This window comes from Pristiophorus japonicus, chromosome 4, assembly GCF_044704955.1.
Source record: "Pristiophorus japonicus isolate sPriJap1 chromosome 4, sPriJap1.hap1, whole genome shotgun sequence".
NCBI classification, from domain to species: domain Eukaryota; kingdom Metazoa; phylum Chordata; class Chondrichthyes; family Pristiophoridae; genus Pristiophorus; species Pristiophorus japonicus.
This window is the reverse complement of record NC_091980.1, coordinates 211,670,354-211,688,977: the sequence shown is the minus strand read 5'-3', so window position 1 is coordinate 211,688,977 and position 18,624 is coordinate 211,670,354. Positions and strand designations below refer to the sequence as shown.

Genomic DNA, 18,624 nt, shown 5'->3' with positions numbered 1-18,624 from the left:
ATTGATACAAAAATTGGTTGTGTGGTTGATAATGAGCACAAAAGCTGTAGGCTGCAGAAATATATCAATGGACTGGTCAGAAAAGTGGCAAATGGAATTCAATCCGGAAAAGTGCGAAGTAATGTATTTGGGGAAGGCTAACAAGGCAAGGGAATACACAATAAATGGCAGGATACTGAGAAATGTGGAGGAACAGAGGGACCTTGGAATGCATGTCCACAGATCCCTGAAGGTGGGACAGGTAGCGAAGGTGGTCAAGAAGGCATATGGGATACTTTCCTTTATTCGCTGAGGCATTGAATACAAGAGCAGGGAGGTTATGCTAGAACTGTATAAAACACTAGTTAGGCCACAGCTAGAGTACTGCTTGCAGTTCTGGTCATTACATTACAGGAAATATGTGATTGCACGAGAGGAGATTTGCAAGGATGTTGCCAGCATTGGAGAATTTTAGCTATGAGGCAAGATTGGATAAGTTGGGGTTGTTTTCTTTGGAACAGAGGAGGCTGAGGGGGAGGCTTAATTGAGGTGTATAAAATTACAAGGGGCCGAGATAGGGTGAATAGGAAGCCCATACTTGACATAGTAGAGAGGTCAATAACCAAGGGGCATAGATTTAAAATAATTGGTAGAAGGATTAGAGGGGAGCTGAGGACCTAGAGGGTGCTGGGGGTCTGGAACACACTGCCTGAAACACTCAAAAAGTACTTGGATATGCACTTAAAGTGCCATAACCTGCAAGGCTACAAACCAAGAGCTGAAAAGTGGACTTAGGCTGGATAGCTCATTTTCGGCTGGCACAGACACGATGAGCCGAATGACCTCGTTCTGTGCCGTAAATTTCCATAACCCATGTCACAATGTTACCTCCAATTCTGTACACGCGCATTTTTGAAAATAATCTTGTTTGGAACCTTAGCAAATTCCTTCTAGAAGTCCATATGGACAACATCCATAGACACTAACCTACCCACCACGCTGGTGACCGCCTCAAAAAATTCAACTAGATTAGTCAGACATGACCGACCCATCACAAATCCATGCTGATTCTCTGAGCAACTGCTACGTGTCCAAGTGCTCAGTCACTATGGGCCCAATTTTCCCCAACACCTTTTTTCCACGCACTTACCCTAATTGCGGTGACTTTGCGCGCTGGAAACGGCGGCGAAAAAATAAAGTGGCCCCATCCTGCCCGCTCTGCCGAGTCTCCGGTGTCCCAGCGTGGCGTACATAGTGCAGTGGGGGGGGGGGGGGGTGGAGCAACAGCCCAGTGCAGAAAACACTGCCGGCAGCTGCATGCATGCGCAGTGGACTCTGCACGTATGCTCCTCGCCCTCCCAGCGTTTTCTGCGGGCTGTGAGCAGGACCCGATACTCGCAGCCCCTATCCCTGGCCGAAGGGACACCCCGATGTTCCCCTGGTGAATGGAGAATATCCTACAGTATTTATGCAGGGTCCCAAGTTTATTGGGGAAAATGGCATATTTTAAACTTATGCCAGAAAAAACAACTTACTCCAAAAAAATTGGAGCAAGTCATGGCCAAAATTGGGCCCTCTGGGCTCAAAATTGGCCAGGAGTTGCACCATTTTTTTTGGAGCAACTTGATTTTTCTGGAGTATCTTAAAAATCCCCATTTTGCACATTCAATTTGCGCCAGTGTAAGCAAGTTAGTTACATTTTTTTAGTTTAGTTTAGTTTATCTCAAAAGGGGGCGTTACCAGCCACCTCGGCCAGTTTTGGCCATTTAGGCCACTTTAGCCAGCTAATAGTTACTCCAAATCTACTTAGGCCAGCGTATGTGGCCACTTCAGAAAACCCTTGCGGAGAGTTAAGAAATCAGCTCAGGTAGGTACATCGGAGGCCAGCAGAACTTAATGACTTGACTAAAGAATGTGAATAGGATCTAACAGCTATACAGGACATCATACGACAAACTTAACAAAGTTAAAGTTAATTTACTTTACAACAGAAGCATTCATGGAAGCTTAAACTACAAAAATAAGAGAAGTAAAAGATAGTTGAATTAAATTGCCTTAATCTCACAACTAATTTAAACAATTATTTGTTTGCAATGATTATACTGGGCCAAAATTGAGCCCATATTATCCAAATAAAGTCTACTTCAATAAATCAGATATTCTCTCAGTGTTCCTCCGTCACTTATGTTCTTCTTTCACAATAGCACCAGGTGAATAGACTTGACAAATGGTCACCACTATTCACAAGAGACAAAACATATTTACATAATTTTTTCAAAATATCCAAAAGTGCAGGAAAATGACAAGCCATTAATAAAGTTAAAAAATAGCTACAGTGCATAAAATTTCAAATCTGAGGTCGATCGCACTGGGAGGCCACTTGGCCAGGGATAGGGGCGGGCATCGGGTCCCACAACACAGCGGCTGCAGCACGCACACAGAGAGGCTGGCGGCGAGGAGCTACTGTATATGCACGGACACACCACTGCGCATGTGCAGACGTCCCGGCACTATTTTCGGTTCAGGACGCTGGCTCCGCCCCCGACCTGACTGGCCACGCTGCATGAAGACCGAGGAGAGGCCGGACAGCAGCCAAAGTGGAGAGCGATTTTTTTCGGCGCACTTATCAACGGAGAAAAGCGCCGCATCTCCGGTAAGTGGGTCGAAAAAAGGATTGGGCCAAATCCGAGAGCAGGAACCATCAGTTCCTGGAAATTTGTCCATCTTAAGTTCTATTATTTTTGCTATTACCAGTTTTTTTTTTTAAAGCTTGCATCAAATCTATTACAGTTTTTCCCTTGACTTATTTTTATGTTCCCTTGTACCACAAATACTGCCTGACCTGCTGAATATTTCCAGTATTTTCTGTTTATATTTCAGATTTCCAGCATCCACAGTATTTTGCCTTTTATACTACTGGCATTTTGTCCTCTTTCTCCACTGTGAAAATGGGTACAAAGTACATATTTATCAAGTCTGCCATTTTTTTAATTATCTCTTATTGTCTCACCTGTATCAGTCTTTTATGTGACCTAGCATATTCACAAATCCTTGAAGATGGCAGGGCAATTTGATTAGGTGGTTAAGAAAGCATATGGGATACTTAGCTTTGTAAATAAGGGCATTGAATACAAAAGCAAGGAAGTCATGCTAAACATTTACAAAACACTGGTTAGGCCTTAGCTCGAGTATGTGTACAATTCTCGGCACCACACTTAAGGATGTCAAAACCCTGAAGAGGGTAGAGAGGAGGTTTACCAGAATTATAACAGGCATGAGAGACTTTCAGTTATGTGGAGAGATGGAGAAGCTAGGATTGCTCTCGTTAGAGCAGAGAAAGTTAAGGGGAGACCCAATAGAGATATTCAAAATTATGAGGGGTTTTAACAGAGCAAGTAGGGAGAAACTGTTTAGTCTGGCAAATGGGTCAGTAATCAAAGCCCATAGATTTAAAATAACTGGCAAGAGGGGAAATGAGAAGAAATTATTTCACATAAAAGAAAGTCTTGGATTTATATAGTACCTTTCACGACCACCGGGTGTCTCAAAGCGCTTTACAGCCAACGAAGTACAGTTACTTTGGAGTGTCGTCACTGTTAATGTAGGAAACGCGGCAGCCAATTTGCACACAAGCAAACTCCCACAAACAGCAATGTGATAATGACCAAATAATGTGGGGGGGGTTTTTTGTTATGTTGATTGAGGAATAAATATTGGCCGGCCAGGGCATAGAAACATAGGGCTCAAGTTTCGGCCTGAGTTGCTCCTATCTTATTGGAGCAACTAGTTTAGAATGGAGCATCTTCGAAATTGCAATTCTCTGCATTTATAGTTTGCTCCAGTTCTAGTGAGTTAGAATAGTTTCATTTTAGATCAGATTTTTTTTCAAAAGGGGGCGTGTCCAGCCACTTAAGCCTGTTTTGCAAGTTTAGGCAGTGAAAACTTACTCCAAACTAACTTAGAATGCAGTCAGTGTAGATTTTTGTACACTCAGAAAAACCTTGCCGACACTTTATAAATTAGGCACAGGGAATGACAGATGGGGGGAGGGAAGTTTACAAGCATTAAACACTTTAATTTTACAAATAAAGAACCATCAATAATAAATGAAAATAAATCAATAAATCAACCAATAAATAAAAAATTAAGTTTCTACTCACCTACTGCAGCACCGGGAGCCGGACAACAGCGTGCTGGGACGGGGCCCTCCCCAGGAGATACCGGTCAGGCAGGCCCCGCCGCCGCCCAGGACTTCGGGCGAACCCTGCCGCTGCCACTTCGGGCGGGCCCGCACATAGCAATGATCGCCACCGCTAAGGACTTCGGGCGGGCCCCGCCGACGATGCCGCAGGCACATCGGGCGGGGCCCGCACCCAGCAAGATGCTGGGCGGGCGGGCCCTGCCGCCAACGACAACGACCGCACCGAGAAGAAGCTGGGGCGCCGCGGAGGACTTCGGGCGGGGCCCGCCCCTGGCAAGATGCCGGGTAGGCAGGCCCCGCTGCCACCGACGACGCCACTTCGGGCGTGGCACGCACCCAGGAGATGCCGGGCCACCGCCGAGGACTTCGGCCGGGGCCCACTCCCAGCGAGATGCCAGGCGGGCCCCGCCGCTGACGACCGCACCGAGAAGCCAGACTGCTGCCGAGGACTTCGGGCGGGGCCCGCCCCCAGCGAGATGCCATTTGGGCAGGCCCCGCCGCCGCACACGACCCCACTTCGGATGGGGCCCGCACCCAGGAGATGCCGGGCCGCCGCCAAGGACTTCGAGCGAGGCCCACCCCCAGCGAGATGCCAGATGGGCAGGCCCTGCCGCCGCACACGACCCCACTTCGGATGGGGCCCGCACCCAGGAGATGCCGGGCCGCCGCCAAGGACTTCGAGCGGGGCCCACCCCCAGCGAGATGCCGGGCGGGCGGGACCTGCCACCGACGAGATAAAGGCCACTCGGCCCAGAATAGGGGTGACATCCCATCGGCCAGGGATAGGGTCGTCGCCCGGAGACAGGACGCGCTGGGAGGGCCAAGAGCTACTGCGCACGCCCGCAGCCTCCACTGCGCACGCGCGCAGCTTCCGGCACGGTTTTGGCACAGGGTTGTAGCTCTACCCCCAGCAGCTCCTGCTGCGCCGCGCCGAGCTGGAAACAAGCCTACAGATATCGGAGAATCGCAAGGTAAGTATTCGGTGCAATTTGCGTTCCACAAATTAGGCGAGCCTCTCCGATGTGCGCTGTTCTAGCGGGGGTCCGAAATTGAGCCCATAGAAAATAGGGGCAGGAGTAAGCCTTTTGGCCCTTCGAGCCTGCACCACCATTCAATATGATCATAGCTGATCATGCAACTTCAGTACCCCATTCCTGCTTTCTCTCCATACCCCTTGATCCCTTTAACCGTAAGGGCCACATCTAACTCCCTTTTGAATATATCTAACGAACTGGCCTCAACAACTTTCTGTGGTAGAGAATTCCACAGGTTCACAATTCTGAGTGAAGAAGTTTCTCCTCATCTTGGTCCTAAATGGCTTACCCCTTATCCTTAGCCTGTGACCCCTGGTTCTGGACTTCCCAACATCAGGAACATTCTTCCTGCATCTAACCTGTCCAATCCCAACAGAATTTTATATGTTTCTATGAGATCCCCTCTCATTCTTCTAAATTCCAGTGAATATAAGCCTAGTCGATCCCGTCTTTCTTCATATGTCAGTCCTACCATCCTGGGAATCAGTCTGGTGAACCTTTGTTGCATTCCCTCAATAGCTAGAATGTCCTTCCTCAGATTAGGAGACCAAAACTGTACACAATATTCAAGGTCCCAAGACCCTGTGCAACTGCAGTAAGACCTCCCTGCTCCTATACATGCCATTTGCCTTCTTCACCTCCTGCTGTACCTGCATGCCAACTTTCAATGACTGATGTACCCAGGTCTCATGACACCCAGGTCTCATTGCACCTCCACTTTTCCTAATCTGTCACCATTCAGATAATTTTCTGCCTTCCTGTTTTTGTCACCAAAGTGGATAACCTCACATTTATCTACATTATACTGCATCTGCCATGCATTTGCCCACTCACCTAACCTGTCCAAGTCACCCTGCAGCCTCTTAGCATCCCCCTCACAGCTCACACTGCCACCCAGCTTAGTGTCATCTGCAAACTTGGAGATATTAAATTCAATTCCTTTGTCTAAATCATTAATGTATATTCTAAATAGCTGGGGTTCCAGCACTGAACCTTGCGGCACCCCACTAGTCACTGCCTACCATTCTGAAATAGATCGTTTATTCCTACTCTTTGCTTCCTGTCTGCCTACCAGTTCTCTATCCACGTCAATACATTACCCCCAATACCAAGTGCTTTAATTCTACACACTAATCTCTTGTGTGGGACCTTGTCAAGAGCCTTTAGAAAGTCCAAATACACCACATCCACTGGTTCTCCCTTCTCCACTCCACTAGTTACACCCTCAAAATATTCTAGAAGATTTGCCAAGCATCATTTCCCTTTCATAAATCCATGCTGAATTGGACAGATCCTGTCACTGCTTTCCATATGCGCTGCTATTACATCTTTAATAATTGATTCCAACATTTTCCCCATTACCGGTCAACCTAACCGGTCTATAATTCCGTGTTTTCTCTATCCCTCCTTTTTTAAAAAGTGGTGTTACATTAGCTACCCTCCAGTCCATAGGAACTGATCCAGAGTCTATAGAATGTTGGAAATGACCACCAATGCATCCACTATTTCTAGGGCCACTTCCTTAAGTACTCTGGGATGCAGACTATCAGGCCCTGGAGATGGATCAGCCTTCAATCCCATCAATTTCCCTCACATAATTTACTGACTAATAAGGATTTCCTTCAGTTCCTCCTTCTCACTAGATCCTCAGTCCCCTATTATTTCCGGAAGATTATTTGTGTCTTCCTTAGTGAAGACAGAACCAAAGTATTTGTTCAATTGGTCTGCCATTTCTTTGTTTCCCGTTATAAATTCACCTGATTCTGACTGCAAGGGACCTACATTTGTTTTCACTAATCTTTTTCTCTTCACATATCTATAGAAGCTTTTGCAGTCAGTTTTTATGTTCCCTGCAAGCTTCCTCTCATACTTTATTTCCCCCCTCCTAATTAAACCCTTTGTCCTCCTCTGCTGAAATCTAAATTTCTCCCAGTCCTCAGGTTTGCTGCTTTTTCTGGCCAATTTATATGCTTCTGGGGATAACTCCCTTGCTCTTCGAAATAGTGCCATGAGATCTTTTACGCCAACTTGAGCGCGCAGACGGGGCCTCGGTTTAACGTCTCATCCAAAAGACGGCACCTCTGACAGTGCAGCGGGCTCAGCACTGCACAGGAGTGTCAGCTTAGATTTTTTTTGTGCTACATGTTCCTGGAGTGGGACTTGAACCCACAACCTTCTGACTCAGGTGTGAGAGTGCTGCCCACTGAGGCACAGCTATCACTTCGAGAGTTAACATAGAGGGTTGTTATTATTTGGATTACACTACCTGAAAGGCTGGTGGAAATAGATTCCATAGGAACTTTCAGAAGGCATTTGGACATGTATTTGAAGAGAACTCATTTGCATGGTTAAAGGGAAAAGGCTGGGCTGCGGGACTAAATTTGGTAGCTCTTTCAAAGAGCCGGCATAGGCATGACTGGTTGAATGCCCCCTTCTGTGCTGTAAGATTCTAGATTATTGCATTATTTTGTGCAATATTATCCAAACTAGCTACAACATTTATATTATCAGATTTCCATGACATTGGTCATGGTGAGTTGGAGGTTACATGCTTTTATAACAACAGAGCAGTGATGGCATGCAATGTAAAATTATCAGGGCCATTAATTTACGGTGATTGAAGTCAAATTGCACTCCTATTACATGGTATTCTGGGATATAGGGCTTTTTTGCAGTGTTTTCGGGATAAATTCTGACTTTGCCTTTTTCCATGAAAACCAATAAGTAGCCTTGATTATTATTATATCTTTATTTACCCATGTATGTAATTCTTATTTTTTTTTTAAAAGCCCAGGCTAAATATGAAGATGTCAAACACCACATATCAGATTGGAGGGAAGTGTACATGGTTTGTCAGCAATGGATAGCAAAGGGAAGGGTTGTGAGGATTAGCAGCAATGATGGGGTGCTGGATTGGGGACGGGTGGGGGGTGGGTTCTTCTGTATGACAGTACAGTGTAGGTTAACATTGGATTTGATATATCAGAGCGGAATGTGGGTTTGGCACAGTGGGGGATTCCTGCGCTGTGACAGTAGAGGGGGATTTGAATGGGGGGGGGTCGCAGAGGTGGTCAATGGTTTGGAAGCTGTACTACAATGGAGTATGATATCTTTGTGAGGGATGGCCTAGGGTCTGGTGACACAGAGGGTGGCCCTGTGGAATAGACACAGCAGGAGGGAGATCCTGGAATTTGGGAAAACTACGAGGTAACAGAGGATCCAGGAGCACTGGATGGAAGGTTACGGAATCAGAGAGCACTGGAAGGGATGGTCATGTGGTCTGTAAGCAATGGTGGGTTATGGGGGTATTGGAAGAGCATCATTAGGAGTGGCGTCTTCAGAAGTCCGAGGGAAATAGAAGGGATAAGTGGAAATTGGAAGCAAAGTAAGGACTGCTGGTATCCAGGGGCATTGAGGAAGAGAAACCTTCCACATGGAATAGTAAGACCTAGGAGCTGAGTCAGAGATCCCAGGGTACAGGAGTACTAATTGGGTGGGAGGTGGGATAGCATTTGGGATAATGAGGAGTGGTCTTGGGCTCTAGGAACATCGAACATGTGATTCTGGCATTATTGGAGGGATAGTAGTGCTGACATCTGGGATGTAGCAGTATTTTGAGGAGGGGTAAGGTGTTGCAGGAGAATGGAGACGGTCAGTCTTCATACAATTCATCCTACAGGAGCTTTACATTATTTGTAAAGCCGGATTCCAAGCACCTGAACCGAGAACTGGTTGTTAGCGGCTGAAAACATTTCTGCTATATTTGTTAATAGGAGTGGATTTACTCAGGAAACAGCCAGCTTCCAGCTCAATGCCAGGAAATTTGCTTTTTTGAAGATCCAGTTGAGGGAGAGGGCCGATAATGGTGAAGGCAGGAGAGACACCTGCAGGATGTCAGATCAAGCAAGAGTCCAAATCATGACAATGGCAGCAGAAGGGGAGACCGTGAGTAGTTGACTGGCTCTTGGAATGGGCAGTATAGCATGAAGAGGCACCAGGATTTTGCGTTTAAAAGACTTGCATTTATATAGTGCCTTTCACGACCACCGGACGTCTCAAAGCACACTCCAGCCTTTGGAATGTAGTCACTGTTGTAATGTGGGAAAGGTGGCAGCCAATCTGCGCACCGCAAACTCCCACAAATAGCAATGCGATAAGAACATAAGAAATAGGAGCAGGAGTAGGCCATTTGGCTCCTCGAGCCTGTTCTTTCCCGCGGGGGGGGGGGGGAGAGGAGGCGCCCGTTCTTCCCGCCGGGGGGGGGGGCGGGACAGTGAGAAGGCTGCAAGTGCTGATGGCAATGTGCTTTTATTTGAAAAATGTTCAAAAATTAAACAGCTACAAAGAACTATAAAAATGGCCGAGTGCCAATGTTTTTTTCACACTGAGCATGCGCGAACGCTCCAACGCGCACGCGCAGCGTTGCCGGCAGGAAAAAAACTAATTTAAATAGTACCCGCCCCCTCCCACTTACAAAATCGCCGCGAGTGTAGGCTCCACCCCCCTGGGCGCCGCGCCAGGCAGACAAGGAGCTGCAGAACGCTCCAGAATCGCAATTTTTTTTTTAGGCGCCGTTTTAGGCACGAAAAATGGGCGCCCAGCTCGGAGGGGCGTCCGTTTTTTATCGTGTGGAAACTTGGGCCCATAGTCCCAGAATTTGGTGGATCAGGGCATCTCGTGGCTGGCCCCGTTAGTTACACTTTTTCCCCTCACCCTTCAACTCGAAAAAAATTTGTACTGCAAATGCGAGCTGATAACGGTGCAGCGAGGTCGGTGGGGTATCTGGAGCCTTGGTGAACAACGCGACTAACAGTCTATCTCCTTAACCAATGAGATTTAAGAATTAAGAAAGAAACAGAATGACAGATGGAAATAGGGTGGATTAGAGTCAAATCAGGTACAGAAAGAGAAATAATGAGAGGGAAAGAGAGACTGGATCAAGAGATTAAAAAAAGACAGAAAGGAAAAGAAAGAAAAAAACAAACATTTCAAATTTAAAAAATCTCTAACAATTTACTACCTGCAGGATTGAGACTCCAGTTTCAATTGTTTCCTTTAAGGGCCAGAGAGATTGAGTGGCACTACAGGAAAATAAATCTAGTCATTAAAAAAGAGTCGTTACCTCAATAAGTACTAGCCATAATCTTCTGCGACGAGTTTAATTGTTAATTAATGCACAAATGCAGCAATTTCTTGAAGCTCACAGGGAGCTGCCATTTTTGCAAGGCTAATGGCAGTGCAGAACAAATTGTCCAGCAATTTGTGGTGATTCGCAACTCATGGGGTATCTTTCTTGCCACAAACTGTTGGACGAATTACACACTAATAACGTCATGCATTTTAAACTTGTCCGTATTTTGCTGGCCTAATCTATACAAATACATATGGGGAGGCATTAGTGTTTCTGACAATTACTCCAGTTCCTTCCCTAAATTCAACATGTCAAAAATAAACGTCAGGTCAACATAAACCACAGCTAGCCTTTCTATTAGAATGATTATGATATTTGCTTGCATAATGAGTCACTGAACTTCTAAAGTTATTCATTGCCAATAAATTGCTTCGAGACATTTTAATGTAAAAAAAATACTATATAAATGCAAGTATTATTTATTATAGAAGGTGCTCCTGCTGGTCAAACAAGAACTATAGGCTCTTTTACACAATCGGAAGGCAGACACAGCTTTACCATGGTCAACTTAACTCCCAAATGTGCACGGCTCAAAGTTTCTGATGCGAATATTATAAGCCTCAGAAAAAGTGGGTCTATGAAAGTACCATTGAATTAAAGTATTCTGTTCCTGTAAACATGGAAGTTCTCTGAACCAGTCTCCCATAGGACTACATGAAGACTGGAACACAGCAATAGTATGTACAAGGGGAACAGTGTCGCAGCACAAGGTTAGTCTCCCCAGGGTGTAAAAACAAAAAAGTAATATAAAACTGCCTTTTAAGTGGCACTTTACAACAAAGCAGCATATGGATGCTGTCAGTGTACGTTTCACTGAATAATCACCAAATGAAAAACTCAAATTTGTTGTTTTTTGACCCGTTGTATATTGCTCAAGCATTTACATTATTTACTCACAATGCTTTCAGAGAGCATGATGAAACAAAGTAAAACACAAGCATGCTTTCAGCAGACCTCTATGATTTTTTTAAAAATCTGCTACACTTGGTGACAACATGATCTAGTTCTGGCTTTGGGTTACAATGGTAAACATGGTGTAAAGCAATTAAGTGAGTATAGGCAACAGGTCTTCACTGGAATCACTTAAATTACCAACTAAACAATCTGTAGTGTTGGAACATTTGAGCCATGTTTTATTATCCAATGCTGAATAACTCGAGTATCTGCAATCAGTTCCATGATATATTATTTTTGTTCTTTTCCCACCTTGTCAATTTTATTTATTTCCTGTTTCTCACAGCCCCTTCCAGTACTGCTCGATGCACCTCTCAAGCGTACAAGAGATACAGGGTACTCGAGTCGTCAAGAATAAAAATTCCTGAAAATTTTCCCTACAAAGGAAAGTCCCTGGCCTCTGCTCGGTACCTCCCCAACTTTGCTACAAATTTACTGTTTGAATCTGTTTATTTGGTATGTGTTTTTTCAAATTTAAAGAAAAAACTTATTTTTTTCTCTTGCGAAATTAACTGTTGTTAAAAAAATAACAATATCAACTACACCAAAAGATACTGTTTTCTACCAAAGTTTTATGATCATTTGAAACAAATTTAAAATTTAATTTCGATTCAGGCATCGTTGTCCTTTAAATCAAAGTATCATACAGCACCTCCTTTAAATGGTGATTCTTTTAAAAGTAGCATTATAAAATGCAAGAAAAATGGCACAAGATTATTTTTTAAAAAACAATGTTGCACTAACCATTCTTTACAGGAGCCAATATTTAATTTCTCTGTGTTTGTATGTTATTTTAACGCACCTTTGTTATCCATACATTGCTTTAAAAATATACAATGTTAAACCCTCCTTGTTTCATATTTCCATCTATGACTTCACTAATCCTTCAATGACTGAAGTATTGTTGCACCAAAATAAAAGTTGCAGTTACAAGTTTCATATTTCTGTTATCCAAAAGTATATACAAAAGTGTACAAAAAGAATGACCCAGGTTTTTAAGTTTTTCCAGGGTTCTGTTCTGCAAGAGAATATGTCAGAAAAATATTAAATGGTTGTCAACTAGCACACATTAAACTGTAAGGAGCATTCTGTATTCAAGGAGTAAAACCAAAATATCCATCATGTATTGTACTTTCCATTTTAGGTTTTTTTAAATTCAAAAAGCAATTTCGCATGAAAGAACACTCACTGATAGAAAATAAACAGCACAATAATCACCTTTGATAAGATCACCGAAAACTTCATCGCAGTTACTATGCACTTCCTCACCAAACATGTTGAATTCAAGAATTAAAAATGAAGCTAAATTTCCCAAAATAAGTCACATACAGTAATTTATTTTAGATGCTCTATGCAAAGGAAATAAAGAACACAAATGCACTTACTCCTTTAGCTCCTATGGATACGAGACCACAATTCAAATATTAAACTATATGGCTACCAACAGCTCTGTGATCCCAGTTCAGCCCATTTCATTTCAAATAATTACATCTCCTCAGCCTGATGAGCAGAATCATTCACACCAGCTTTTAAAATGACAGCATCAGTGCAAAGAAAGAAGAATCTATTAAGAAGCATCAAATTAAATATATCTTCCTACAACTTCTATCAAAATTTCAGACCAAGTGTTATTTAGTTCCACTCTCAAGTCGAGCAGAATAACAAATCACACTCTTTGATTTACCCTCTCAGAATACCAAATGGAGACAGGTGATAAAGAAAGCACTTATGCACAAGCTATGAAGTTTCTCCTCTAAATTAATTCCATCTTGAAGATTCCAATCTCTGATAAATTCCCAGAATGGCATGAAAATATACTCCTGTGCTCCAGTCTGGAAGATTACTAAGGCTGTCTTACTATGAATGCACTTACTATAATACTACTTCAGCAGGGAAAAAAGGCACACTCGGAATAGGAAACCTCAGCTTTACTGTCAACCTGAGGCTTTATCAAAGTCTCAATAAAGCATTAAATAACACATACAATGTATTGAAATTTATATATCGAGTATCACAATAAAATTTGGTAGTGCATTTTAATTGGCAATATATTAACAATATTTTACCACTTTTTTTCATGTGTTTCTCACTTTTTAACCTTCTTGGCATAAACAAAAGCTTTCTGATGGTTTTACCATCTTTTCTCACTCCATAGTGATCCTACTGAGTTTGAACCACAATAAACTACAATTTAAACTGATTGCATGGAAAGGCGTTTGACTTTTCTGATAATTATGCCATCCCTATTTCAAGCTAGAATTATCTGAAATCACAGTATTGTCAGTCCAAAATGGGGACCTAATTTATCAAATATATGGCATGTTGCATTTCTGTGATGCTGATTTTTTTCGTCTTAAACAAATCCTCCAATAACCATACATTTCATACCTTGGCATGACTGAAGCTTGGTAGCAGAATGAAGGTCCTCTGAATAAAGCAGAAAAAATTAACAGAAAAACTTTGAGTTCTTCAGAAGGGCTACTGCTAGTACATTGTATGACATTATTTGAATGAATAAATAAATGAATAAACCACTTACACTGCCTTCCTCTTGAAAACTATGAAATAGCTAAATTCCTTCTCTTCAGCTATATGAATGTACCTCAGTTTCAGAATAAAGTTGAAGTATATGATTCTATCCATCTTAAATTAAAATTGTGTTGTTTTGATTTGTCACAGCCCATTTGTTAAATCTTATTTCTACATTTGAAAATATGAACTTGAATGTTGTTAAAATTGTTCCTGGACCTCCAACTCCCAAATAAAAATTTGGGAACATCATTTTTAAAAGTTTAATAATATTTAAATTCTTGGAAGTTAATATCTATCTTTTTAGATTCCCGTACGTTTATCATTTATGTTTTCATTTTAGACATGCCTGTTTAGTTCATATTTTGTTAGCATGTTAATTTTGCGGTTCAAAACTATTTCCTGTTGGTTTATGCAAATGTAATATTAACCCTAACCTCAGACAGCCGTATTACAATAGCAAGCTCCTGTCAAAGAAAGCTTCTTTCCAATTTGGCCTACTGAGCACTGAGCCGTAGAGCAATGGTGGCCTCTCTCTATATAGTGTCATAGGCCCTGTCTCTGCAATGTAATGAGAAGGAGAGCTTAGGAAATCAAAGAGTGCGCTTGCTTTCTTTCGTACACAGATTAAAGTGGAGCAGGTAAAGCGGTGAATGAGAATGTGTCTCTTTGCAAAGACTGGTCCTGGCCCGGGGGAGCGGCTTTCAAGCCCGGTCACTTACCCCGGCTCTTAGATACGGCGGGGGGGAGGGGGGGGGCTCGCGGTGGCATTCGGTAGCTGGCAGGTCAAAGCCAAACTCCCAACAAAGTATCATGGCAACAAAAAATATCCAGATTCACACCACAAAAACAACTGTCGTTACCGTTCACGTCTTGAAGGGTCGTGCTGGAAGCCTTGCTTGGTGGGCGCCATTTTTCTCGTCAGCCGTTACTTTGCTGGGTTTATTTTGTTGTTTGATTTTTGTTTTGCTTTTTCTAGCTGCAGCCCGGTGGTGCAGTGGGAAAGACTCGAATACTATTTGAGGAAAGCCATTGCGGAGTTACGGTTAAGTCCAATCCAACTGTCTGGCTCCGGAATTACCAGCCATCGGAGAGAAGTGAGAAGCGCTGTGTCCAGAGCACGAGTCAGGGCCAACCAGCATGCCAAGAAAAGTAAAGAGAGCCTTGGCTGCACCTCAAATAATCCGCGAAACATTGCATGGCATTAAAGCTGCAAGTGCGAACCCACAAACAGCGATCGGCACCATCACACCACTGCACTTTCCCGGGGAGCCTCGATTCCCATTTCAAGAGAAAGTCTTACTGGATCTCCGTGCTGTTTCGCTCGCTCTCTTTCCCAGGGACACATTTTACTGTAACTGGTGCAACTACGCCACTCAGTTGCTGTTTCATTCACTTTATGGGGAATAGCTGAGATCTGATATAATACCACCCCATATTGATGGGATCTTATCAAACGGTTTTAAAGGCTTTGATTTGACTGTATAATATTAAAGAGATACGTGACATTTAAAACACTAATCGTCTTATTTAGAAAATAAATCTATGTAATCTTTCATAATATAAGCCCTATTCAGCCTGAAATGTCACCTAAGCCTCTTGGCATGCGTCCCAGCGATTATTGCTAGGTTCCAAAGGAACTTAGTTCCTGGCATGTAATTATTATCATTACTTAAACCTGTATTTCCTGTTCTCGTGTGATTTAGAAAAGCAAACAAAAACAATCGTTTAAATTGGAGATACCTATGACTACTGTTTTTGCAAAATATTTATCCTGCGTCGTGTTTGGTAACTTGCTTTGACATCACCCTGACACTCCAACTGCTATAAATCTTTATGGGGAGTTGCAGTATATCTTCCATGTATCCAAGTATTAATGCACAGCGTTACAGTTACTCGGGCAAAGCCAGGAATGGTTATGTTTTTCTTTAAAATGTGTTAGGTTCATTAGGATTTTTTAATCGCGTGCTGTTTCTCAAAACGTAACAGATGTGTTAAAATGTTGTGATTGTCACATTATTAAAAAGCTACAGAAAACCGCTATCCCTCACAATCAGATATTGAAGTAACAAGTTATTCATCGGATAGTTGGTATCCTGTGCAGACTTTGGAAAATAAGGTTTAAGGCCTGATTTTAAAAATGAGTGTTAAGTTATATATATATATTTTATGTATTTTTCGATCGTGGGATAAGTGATCATCATAAATCAGTTTGAATCTGTTGCAGCGCAATGCATTTTCACAACTAAAACACATTTAATTAATGTAATTTTAGAGTAATACATGCATTGGCAGCAGTGTTGCACACATGTTTTATATATACTCTAATACTGGATTTCATTCAATAGAAGAGTTTAAAATTCACACCGAGCAAAACTACACGAGGAAGAAGAGGAGGGAGGATTTTAGTGCATTTTCTAAAGTTCTCTCTCGAAAATGCATACCGTTTCTGAATGGACAAAATATCATCGAACCGATTTGCCTACAAATCCACCAAACTTTGCATATATTTTAATATTTTTTTTAAAAACAGTTACATATTGTAATTTTCCTTCTTTTTGAGATCAGCAAAATGGAAGTTAGGTTATTTTTGAAGCCCATGATGCTATGATATGGGCTTGCTTTCCATAAAGTACTAATTTTAAGGTTGGCATATTTATATTTATATAAGAAACAGATAAGAATGTTACACGTTTGTTAGTGTCAAAATAAAGTTACTTTACTACATTTTCTGTTTTATCTGTCTTGTAATTCCATTATTTTGTTCCATAAAATAAACAATCCAATTATTGTCAAACTCCTGAATGTTTGTGTAGCTTTTTAACTGTCTGATGCAATATCTCCACTGTCACGCGTATAAATAAGTAACTAAATGCTCTTTCAAATGTTCTACAAACTATTCGGTTAATTTTAAACTTTAAAAGTATATAACCTTTTCTATATAGAGCATGCGGATACCTAAAATGTTATAAGCAAAACTTTTTAATCACGAATATTATTTAACTATGTCCGCAGGATACAACATATGCATTTGAAGCGGTTATCTGCATATCTAATAGTCACAACATTGTTTGTTTACATTTCATTTCAACATTTCCAAATGTTACGTGTTTACCCACTGGCTAGCTTGTGATTCTAATACAGTCGCTGGTGGAATTTTCATAATTTCTTTTGTTGTTAATACATCGATAGCACTAAATGGTATAGTAATAGTGTATCGTTTATTAAAACAGAGAAACATTTAGCTCGGTCCTCAAAAGAAATTGAATCAATTTAATAACTCTCTCCGAGCAACCCCCCCCCCCCCCCAAATAAAATCATAGCACAGTGAACGAATGTAAAACTTGCGCTTTTGTACTTAATGGGCAATGTTTACAAATAAATTACGGAGATCACTGGATTTGAAACCAATTGATGATGCTACAAGTCAGTGTTACATGGAATATTGCATAAATATATAATCAATTTGACCCAGATTTCTAGTTTTGCCAAATAGACTTGAACTTATTTAAATTATTTAAAACATTTATAGGAAATAGATTTTGACTTCCATAGTATTTTGTTTGGTATATCTTCCTGAATGTTTGCTTTGCTTATCCTCAATTGATGAACTGGGACATATTTACAAACGCTTTCATTTTTCCACTCCCTGTAAATAGGAGTCTTTTCTCACGTAATCCATGTTTGCAGAAGTGTCCGCGCTTCCTCCGGCTGTTGATGCAAGCCGCCAAATGCACAACCCGCTTCTACCACATGTTGGTAATAAAATATTTCAAAATTAACTTTCGTGCATGGCTTATTATGGTAATAGGCGACTATCAATTTAATCAAAGGCGATCGTGATAAAACACGATTATTTTTTTCACCCTATGCAGAGGTGATAGCAAACATTCCTGCAAATATTCGGGAGGGAGAAAAGGTTAAGAAAGTGGGAGATTGGGAGGGATGATTTACGTTTGGAGTAGCTGAAGACTTGCTGCGTGCGGTGAGACTATGACAGTGTGAAAGATATCTGACTGGAGGCAGCAAGACACTTACCGCTGTTGGTAGGATGTGAGCCCCACGTTCTGGGGCGTCCCATTAGCGGCGGCGGCAGCAGTCCTTCCCACTCCAGGTGCAGCAGTAACCGCGCCGCCTCCTCCACCAGTTGCTGCCGTTACTTGTACGCTGAAATCCGGGAAAATTCTGATCATCCCCGCGCTACGATCACCAACGACCAGCTCCACGGTTGCGTCTTACTGAACTGCAATTTCTCCTTGAGCAGTGAACTGAACTTCAATCCCATTAGTGATAACTTCCACGCCGTGAGGGTGGGCTGCCCTTTATCTCTTCCTTATTTATTTCCTTTCTATTTAAGTACTGCAGACAGCTAGACAGTGGGGGAGGGCATGCTGAGTCCGGCGCTCGGGAGAAAGTCAGAGGAGGGAAGGAGGGGGGTACGGCTATCAAACTTGCTGCAATTTGCCCGGAGAAAGTGAATACCAACTTGCCCCTTATCTGGAACCAAGCAGCTTGTCGCTGGTTCGCTAAGACTTAATAGCAATTCTGGCGCGCATCGCCTCGCAACCAATCGCAGCACTCTCTGGACCTCGCACCCTCCCCCTCCGAGGAGAGGGGGCGGCGAGAGCGCGGGGACGCGCGCGTGCAGGCAGTTGCCGACCGTTAGCTCTGGAACGTTAGGGAGAGGAGCTCGAGCTGGAGAGCTGGGACGAATTGCACGAGCTGGAACTCCGCGC

At 42.6% G+C, this 18,624-nt stretch overlaps 1 protein-coding gene across 1 annotated transcript in view; it reads right to left on the bottom strand.

The window, feature by feature from the left end:
* Window positions 1-18,375, bottom strand: part of LOC139263260 (neuronal PAS domain-containing protein 3) — a 1,415,846-nt gene extending 1,397,471 nt beyond the window's left edge. Inside the window, exons 1-2 of the mRNA XM_070879060.1 lie at window positions 17,927-18,375; window positions 13,748-13,786 (exon numbers count right to left, since the gene is read on the bottom strand). Coding sequence (XP_070735161.1) covers window positions 13,748-13,786; window positions 17,927-18,081 — 194 coding nt within the window. The 5' untranslated portion in view covers window positions 18,082-18,375. The remainder of the gene's footprint in view (window positions 1-13,747; window positions 13,787-17,926) is intronic.
* Window positions 18,376-18,624: the final 249 nt, after the last annotated feature.